Here is a 9,677-nt window from a genome sequence, read left to right as displayed (position 1 = left end):
ATGTAGTTACTAGAATAAACAGTACAAAGTAGTAATTTAAGTAGCAAATAAGGCCATTATGGGCTTTCGCAATAAAGACATATCTTGTATGATTGGGAAAATAATATTTTTTGTAGTGCAAAGTTTAATGATATTTCTATGTGATAAATAAATATTAAATATATTTCAAGCCGTTTTGTGATAACATGGTCATCCTCATAATCTTTTATAAATCAAAATTAAACCAGCATATATTTTCTATATTTATTTATTCTATTGAACCACCATACATTTTCTTTTCTCTATTGGCATATTTTTTATGTATCCATTATAAAAATCTAGCGCACTTATTTCTTTTTTCCCTACTATTCTAAGTGATCTAAAATATATGTATCTACTATCTTTGCATAGGACTTTAATTGCATTATTCTTTTCGCAATATTCGAGGGACCCCACTGGTTTACCTACACTACAAATACCTACAGTTTCATCTAAAAATGCATCAAATAGTTTCAACTGTTTGTTTCTAAACGTTGTGGTGAGTGGGTACAATCCATATATGGCTCGGTATAAGTTGTACACCTCGGTCGCAGTCATATCTGACCATCGGACGTCGCTGATGCTTTTGTTGATCTTCTTAGCTGAAATAAATAACACACAAATTAATAAAGAACTTCAGTGTCAGGATAAAAATACGATGAAGTGTGATAATATAAGAGCGCTTGGATGGCTATAGGGTTGCCAGATCGAAAGGCGCTATTATCGGGAAAAAATATAAATTTTTCGGGATTGTGGGCCTTAAGTCGGGAAAAAAAACCATTCAAATTAAATTAATTGTATTAAAAACAACGATATTTTACATTATTGGCACTACATCAGCTGCTCTGCCCAATCTCGCTACGCGCGCCTTGCGCGCGCGCTGACGGGCTCGACGCGGGTCGCTTGCTCGCTCGACGACAGTTCGGAACTTGAAATTATTGTTTTATAACGTGAAGCTGTTTTTCGGGACAATTTTCACTTTGTCTGGAATCGGGAACACATGCTAAAAATCGGGAGAATCCCGCCGAATCCCGACCATCTGGCAACCCTAGATGGCTACGACAGAGTCACTAAGGAAAGTTTTAAGCAGACTAAATCTGCATCAAAATGAGTCCAATTTGGTCTACATTAAATATTGTACACAATTTTTGTACAATCTGCGCCAATAAAGCTCCGAGAATTTTTAAGCTCTCTCCTAGAAGTATTTAATTCGAATATGAAACGCAAGACAGACCCTAAGGTTTTGCTCACATCACAAGAGCCACCACTGGGCACTGAGGTACTTTTTAGGGTTCCGTACTGTTAGAATGTATTGTCCTCATATAATTTGGTAGCATCATGTGTAGAGCCCTTACACTATGCCTGTAGCTTTTATGTCTATGCATGTTATCTATGGTTTAACTCTCTTCCATTCTGTCAGCCATAGCGATAGGATCTATTTTTAGATTTATCAATTTTTCTAATATATATTATTACCATTTGACGATTGCAAGCTGTACGTTATTCTGAGAAATAAAAGGACCGCTTCAATATTACGTGAGTTATCATTCCAACGTCTTCAGCCGGCCCCTCGCTCCCATCTCTGTGTCACGCGGTACAGACGCACTGCTAAGACCCAAGGATCTTCAACAGTTTATGTGCCCAGCCCGACAGGTAAATCAAATCCGTTTTCATCCTACGTCTGTATTATCGGCGTGACCTGGAATTACGCGCTGAGCAACCTACCAACATGCCACCGCATGGTGATGAGGTTATTGATAATGTTACACTACCGGTTGCGAACACGCTGGGTGCTTCGACGACAGCGACAAGTACGTCGACGCTAATGTTGGGTGGCGCAGGCGTGATGGAGAAGCTTGAGGGTGCTGGCAATTTTCTAAGTTGGAAATTCACTATGAAAATGATGCTCACACTGGAAGGATTGTGGGACCTCATTGTGAGATTGGATGATACGCCGCTCACGGGCTCTGATGTCGTGCGCGATCAGCGCGCGCTGGCCCGTCTGTGTTTAGGCTTAAAACCTGGGTTGTACCAATATGTTCGAGACGCCAAATCAGCAAAAGACGCTTGGAAGAAGTTGTCCGACGTTTTTGAGGATCGCGGCCTGTATAGGCGCGTACTACTCTTAAGACAGCTGCACCGTATTGAATTTTCGCACTTTAGTTCAATGTCTTCATATATTGAGAAAGTTATGTCTCTTGTACACCAGTTGTCAGACATAGAGAAGACCGTTGAAGACGAAGAAATTGCAGAAATACTGTTAAGTGGATTGCCACCAGAATATGACTCGCTTGTTAGTAACCTAGAGACCCTGTGTTTGACATCCAAACTTTCTAGCGAGGTAGTGAGAACTAGGCTGTTACAAGAAGAGCAGAGGAAGGACTCCATGAATGCGTCTTCGACTTCGACTACTTCAGCGTTTGTAAGCAAGAAACAGATCACATGCAAATATTGTGGGAAACCAGGACATGTGAAGGCTAAATGCTTTAAGCTGCGACGTGAGAAGATGGCGAAGAAGAGGGACAACAAGGATCAACATGCCTCTGCCTACCTAGCCCATGCTGCTGCCGCTGAATTGTTTTTGGACTCGGGTTCATCAAATCACTTAGTGAAGGACAAGGAGTTACTGTGCAATCTTAAGGACACTAGTGCGCAATCAATATCAACAGCAAATAAACAACAGATGACCAGTACGAGCGCAGGAGAGCTGAACCTCGTTATGAACAATAAGGTTAGACAAATTAAAAATGTTATGTTTGTCCCCAGTCTGTCTGTAAATCTCTTGAGTGTTTCTAAATTATGTCAAAATGGTTTCATTATTGAATTTAATGCTGATGGTTGTTTCATATATGATGAAAATAGTAGAACTTCTGGCAATTATTTAGCGAAAGCAAACTGTACTAATGGCATTTATAAATTAGAGGGTTCTGTATGTAAAGGTAACTTGCCCAATAGGATGCACTCTTTGCTCCTGCAAGAGAGGCAGGAGACACCGAGCGCAGCAGTCGCTACCTCTGCGGCGGCAAATTTGTTTCATTGCCGTCTAGGCCACTTGAACATTGCAGGTATGAATAGCTTGAGAAAGCATGTGTGTGGTGTCGTGTTTCAGGGTGATGCTTATGACAAGTGTGAAGCTTGTCTTAAGGGGAAGATGGCCACCAAGCCTTTCCCTAAAGCCAGCTCAAGCAGGACTACCCAACCGCTGCAGCTCATACATAGTGACATTTGTGGACCATTACCAGAGGCAAGCTGGGGTGGGGCGCGTTACCTGGTCACCTTTACCGATGACTTCACAAGGAAGACCTTTGGATACCTCATGAAGAACAAATCGCAGGTAATGTCCCATTTTGTTCAATTTAAAGCCTTAGTAGAAAAGCAACTAAATTTGCCTATTAAATGCTTACGTTCAGATAATGGTAAAGAATACTGTAATTTAAATTTTACTGAGTATTTGCAAAAACATGGTATAATTCACCAAACCACAGTTCCTTATTCGTCTTCCCAGAATGGTACGGCGGAGAGAGCATTTCGTACTTTATTTGAAAAAGCGCGCTGCATGTTACAGCATGCGTCCTTGGAAAAGCGTTTTTGGGGAGAGGCCATCATGGCAGCCATATATTTAAAAAATAGGTCTCCCACAACTGCTTTGTCCGGACGCATTCCTGAAGAAGTTTGGTCTGGGTCTAAGGTGGACCTCAGCCATCTCAGGGTGTTTGGCTGTATGGCTTATTCGCTTGTTCCTAAAAATAAAAGGGATAAGCTAGACGCTAAGGGGAAGGAATATATATTTGTAGGTTACAGTGAGACTTCTAAGGGATATCGACTAGCTGATCCCTTATGTCCTACTAAGGTGATTATCTCTCGAAATGTAGCATTTATTGAGAACAAGTTCAGAGGTTCCTATCCTCAACCTTCAGAAGCTGACAGCGAAGAGCAAATAAATATTTTTAACTTTGACTGTGATACAACAAAACAGAACTGTGATAAAAATATTAATGAATTTAATCCTAATAATAATGAATTAAATTTTAATAATGATCAATTATGTGTAAGTGATAGTGAAAGTAATGATATTAACGGAGATAATATTTCAATTTCAGATGGCGTGTACTGTACTGGGAGTGAGGACGAGTCCGAACCCGCTGGTTTGTCTGCAAGCGAGGACGAGCTCGACCCCGCTGGGCTGCCTGCAAGGGAGCCAAGCTCCGAGCCTCTAACTTCGCCATGCGAGACCACAGCTCGGGATGGTGCCGCGACTGGTCCTGCGACTGTCGCTTCGCACACTGGTCGTCCAATCCGCTCTACACGTAACGTACAACCTCCGAGATTTTCCGACTATGATATGACTGATAACAGTTTTATGGTCTTTGAAAATCCTTTTATCTCCGAACCACTTACATACAACGAGGCGGTGAATTCAGCTCATAGTAAGGAGTGGCTGGAGGCCATGACGCGTGAGTACGACGCACTAGTTGCCAACAATGTGTGGGAGCTAGTGGATAGACCCGTAGATAAAAATATAGTTAAATGCAAATGGGTATACAAAGTAAAATATGATGCATCTGGTAAATTTGACCGTTTCAAAGCTCGTCTAGTTGCCAAAGGTTTTACTCAATGTAAAGGTATTGATTATAAGGAGACTTTTTCACCCGTCGTACGTCATTCTACTATGCGAATTCTGTTCTCAATTGCTAATCAATTTAATTTAAATATAGACCATTTAGATGTCGCCACAGCCTTTTTAAATGGCGATTTGAATGAAACTATATTTATGGAGCAACCAATAGGTTTTTGTGATAAAGATCCTAATAAAGTTTGCTTGCTTAAGAAAAGTATTTATGGCCTTAAACAGGCGAGCAGGATGTGGAATTGTAAAATACACAATTTATTATGTAAACACAACTTTGTTCAATCTAAATGCGAACCGTGTGTCTATATGAGATGTTCTGGTAATGATATTGTAATAATTGCTTTATACGTAGACGATTTTTATGTATTTTACAGTCCAAACAGCTCTAATAAAAGTTTGTTGGTTTCAGTTCTTGAAAAAGAATTTAATGTAAAGAACCTAGGAGAATTAAAGAGCTGTTTAGGTATTAATGTCACTAGGGATAGAGTTAAAGGCATTTTAAAACTCGACCAAAGTGAATATATACGTAAATTGCTTGTTCGCTTTAATATGCAAAATTGTAAGGCCGTATCTACACCAATGGAGGTCAACTGTAAGCTACTGAAATCTAAAAATATTGATAGTTTACAGGATGACATTTACAACTATCGTCAGCTGCTTGGATGCCTGATGTATCTGTCCGTCTGTACGCGACCTGATATATCTTATGCATGCAGTCAGCTGAGCCAGTTCAATAACTGCTTCGATAGGACTCATTGGCTGGCAGCTAAAAGGATTCTGCGTTATTTGGCAGGAACGATTCAGTACTCTTTATGTTATCATAAAAGTAAGAATTGGTTTTTAAATGCCTTTACTGACGCGGACTGGGCCAATGATGTGACCGATAGGAAAAGTTATACTGGTTTTGTCATTAAACTCGGAAATGATACGGTCAATTGGGAAGCTCGTAAGCAAAAGTGCGTGGCATTATCATCATGTGAATCGGAATACTTAGCTATAAGCGATGTATGTAAAGATGTCACATTTATTCAAAATTTACTTTCTGAAATTTTACCTACACAAAGTCAGGAAATTCAATATGTTGTTTATAATGATAACCAGTCCGCACAAAGATTGTTGCATGTTAATGAATATTGTCATAAGCGTACGAAGCATATAGACTTAAGGTTTCATTATGTCAAGGATCTTATCAATAAGAAATTGATTGATGTTAAGTACATGCCTACTGACAAAATGCTCGCAGATGTTTTAACTAAACCGTTATCCAAGGTCAAGCACGAGCGTTTTGTCACAGCAATGAATTTGATATAAGCATTTGTATTTGTAATATGTGCCATGTTTGTATTGTACTCTTTTTGAATGTAGAGTCACATAGAGGAATGCCTTATCAAATGTAGAGTCACATAGAAATATGGTAGAGTCACTTAATGTAGAGTTTTTTTTTTGTGATTGTTTTATATTCTGCATTTGGTTATTTGCATTGAGTACAATAAGGGGAAGTGTTAGAATGTATTGTCCTCATATAATTTGGTAGCATCATGTGTAGAGCCCTTACACTATGCCTGTAGCTTTTATGTCTATGCATGTTATCTATGGTTTAACTCTCTTCCATTCTGTCAGCCATAGCGATAGGATCTATTTTTAGATTTATCAATTTTTCTAATATATATTATTACCATTTGACGATTGCAAGCTGTACGTTATTCTGAGAAATAAAAGGACCGCTTCAATATTACGTGAGTTATCATTCCAACGTCTTCAGCCGGCCCCTCGCTCCCATCTCTGTGTCACGCGGTACAGACGCACTGCTAAGACCCAAGGATCTTCAACACGTACCCAAAGGGTAAAAACGGGACCCTATTACTAAGACTCCGCTGTCCGTCCGTCCGTCCGTCTGTCACCAGGCTGTATCTCACGAACCGTGATAGCTAGACAGTTGAAATTTTCACAGATGATGTATTTCTGTTGCCGCTATAACAACAAATACTAAAAACAGAATAAAATAAAGATTTAAGTGGGGCTCCCATACAACAAACGTGATTTTTGACCGAAGTTAAGCAACGTCGGGCGGGGTCAGTACTTGGATGGGTGACCGTTTTTTTGCTTGTTTTTTTTTTGCTTTTTTTGCTCTATTTTTTGTTGATGGTGCGGAACCCTCCGTGCGCGAGTCCGACTCGCACTTGGCCGGTTTTTTCAAATAGGTTATGAAACTGGTGAAAGTGTAAAGAAGCATGGAAATGCTTCTTTTTCCTGCTTCCACATATGCTGGTCCTTTATTCGCCTCGTGACCCGATGCGTATGTAAATGCGACATTAGTCTACAGAAAAAAGCTAGAAATACATACCGTAAGTGACACCTTCCGCACTCTGCGGTTTAGCATTAGCCAAGCTCTCCGGTAAGGTTCTCATACATTCTACCAGCATCTCGGCACCAATCTCCGATAACTGCTGTGTCAGCTCCGGGAGCAAAATGTCTTTAGGCACAAGTACAGTTCTTTGGCTGATGATTTCACCTGGAATGTAACTTCTAAAATAAATCTCATATCAACAAACAAATCAATTAAATATAAACAAAATGGGTCCCGTGATTTTATCACTATTATGAATGATGATGTGTAAAAAATAAATCCCCAAAAATATAATAAAACAGTCCATTTGAAAAAATATCTCGTCTGCTCGTTTGCTGACTATCACATAAAAAAAATGTTTTAGGACATTTTAACTATTTGGCTACTTTTAATTTGTTTCTCATCATTTTTAAATTCAAAATATCTGGTACAATATGAGAATTAAGAACCCAAAATAATTGGATAAGCCTGATCTCCAGGGGTCTATGGTAGCCACTAACCACCAAAGAATTCCACTATCCATTTTTTGGCACCATCATCAGGTTAGCATCATTATGCCAGATTACTGTATTGTCATCTGTATAATACTTGCAAGTTTCAAATTGATATGGCTTTCAGAATTAGAGCCACAAAACACTAGCGTCTCCCGAGCGTCGGCGTATAGTCAATTGTATGGCTGCTACTCGCTCGACGCAACGTTGGCGCAACTGTGCACCAACACCATTTTCCATAGCGGCATAGTGCTGGTTGGACGCCGACGCTGAAAAGACGCTGGTGTGGGGTGGTTAAAGTCAACTTGCAAGATTTGTTATTGCAGTGATACATACCCACATCGAAAATGTTAGGTTTGATCCTCATGAGACTGACTCCAGTGAGCTGGTCTCCGTGCAGCAAAGTGTGGATGATGGGTGCTGCGCCGCGCCAGCGAGGCAGCAAGCTTGGGTGCACATTGATCATGCCTCTGAAAACATTGGAGCAGAACTGATTACCAGAACATATACATGGCACAAACTCATCATCATCCTCCTAGCGTTTGTCCCGTACTGTAACGGGGTCCGCTTTCCTACTTTTCTCCTTCCACTTCACTCTATCCTGGACATCGGTTTCTGCCAACATGGCACAAACTGTTAATTGTAAAAGTGAGAAGTGTCTTTTCAAAAGGGCTTATTAGGGTTCCGTACTTCAAAAGGAAAAAAACGGAACCCTTATAGGATCACTTGTGCGTCTGTCTGTCTGTCTGTCTGTCCGACCATTGCCCCCCCTTTATCTCCAAAAGTACGGAGTCTAAAATTTTTAAAACAATACACAAAATAATTCTTTACCTATAGATGACAGGAAAACCTATTAGAAATGTGCAGTCAAGGAACGCGAGTCAGACTCGCACTTGGCCGGTTTTTTTTGTATGGTTTTCATAGAGAAATAAGCCCTTTTGAAAACACCTTTTTGGATTTATCATATGATAAAGTTGAAAGTCTAAAGACGTAACCATACAAACTCAAGGAATTTCTAACATCTTAATGATCTGTTTAAATTCATATAGGAGTGCATCTACAGGTGCAGTTGCAACACACAAATGCAAGACACTTTTTATGAAAATGTAAGTTTCAGGAAATAAATTTATACACCGTAAACAATGCAAATAATTATTATAGCAAGTAAAAATCCACAATTTGATGTATGTGTGTCTTGTAGAACAAGACAGCCTTTGCATGTAGAATCGTTGTTCATTTAAACAATGTTCCAAAGTTTTTGCTTCTGTAAGTATGGTAATATCGTAAATATAAGGTAAGCAGAATCACTCAAGCTGACAAACAGAGTGAAAAACTACTTACAAAGGAAATTTCTCTAGAACATGATCTCGTATCAGATGTCCGAATGCTACAATCAGCCCAACATCGTAATCCAATTGATGCAGATTCTGTAATGGCCATGGAATTGTCTTCAAATTCTCTTTCTGAGCGTACTCCTCGGTGACTGATCGGTGCTTTGAGTTATTAGTGGTGACTAACTCGAGGCGGTTGATACAGTTTGCGGCTTTTCTGAAAGAAATAAATCCTTATAAATTACCAGTCGGTTGAGCATATCGATACATGGTACAAATGCGTTTTTTTATATAACTCAGGACACTATTTGCTTGCAGCAGTATGTGACCACTCATTGATCTATTTTCACATGAAAAAACACAAGGAACGCTTAAATTGTATAAAAACCAAACAAATCATCATGCACTGGGTTTCCCGTTTATTACCGAAATTCATTTATTTTCTTCAAACTTTTTAATGCTATACCGTCCGAACCGAAGAATAGAACATTATAACGAGAATAAGTGCTGTAGCGGTTGTAAAATATGTGTTTTTCATTTAATAATCTTTTAAATAATCGAATTTTAAGGCTATACATAAATGTCATCTTGTTTGACATTGACACTTTTGACAGACAACAGCATGCGAAACGTCAGGATGAAGTACATTCCGAAACCATGCAGTTAGCCTGAATACAGATGTTATAATAATATCTTTTTGCTTTAGAATAAAATAAGTAAGTATGAGTTTACACATGATGGTGTCCCCTCGCACCTAATAATGTATAGTCAAACTCGAAAATAAACCGCAATAAGGCACGGAGAAAAATATTCTATATCGTTTATGTTTCGGAACGTACGTCAAAGATATTCAAGGCAAC

The 9,677-nt window shown here is 39.3% G+C and overlaps 1 protein-coding gene across 1 annotated transcript; it reads right to left on the bottom strand.

Moving 5' to 3' along the window:
• Positions 1–233: 233 nt before the first annotated feature.
• LOC134649510 (methionyl-tRNA formyltransferase, mitochondrial) lies at positions 234–9,456 on the bottom strand. The gene is made up of 5 exons (XM_063504270.1): positions 9,244–9,456; positions 8,828–9,034; positions 7,823–7,956; positions 6,993–7,160; positions 234–620 (listed from the first exon to the last, which is right to left on the bottom strand). Exons 1-5 carry the CDS (start codon positions 9,414–9,416, stop codon positions 253–255), a joined length of 1,050 nt encoding a protein of 349 aa, XP_063360340.1. The 5' UTR covers positions 9,417–9,456; the 3' UTR covers positions 234–252.
• Positions 9,457–9,677: the final 221 nt, after the last annotated feature.

The sequence above is a fragment of the Cydia amplana genome, chromosome 7 (assembly GCF_948474715.1).
Source record: "Cydia amplana chromosome 7, ilCydAmpl1.1, whole genome shotgun sequence".
NCBI lineage: Eukaryota > Metazoa > Arthropoda > Insecta > Lepidoptera > Tortricidae > Cydia > Cydia amplana.
This window is presented reverse-complemented; position numbering and strand designations above follow the sequence as displayed.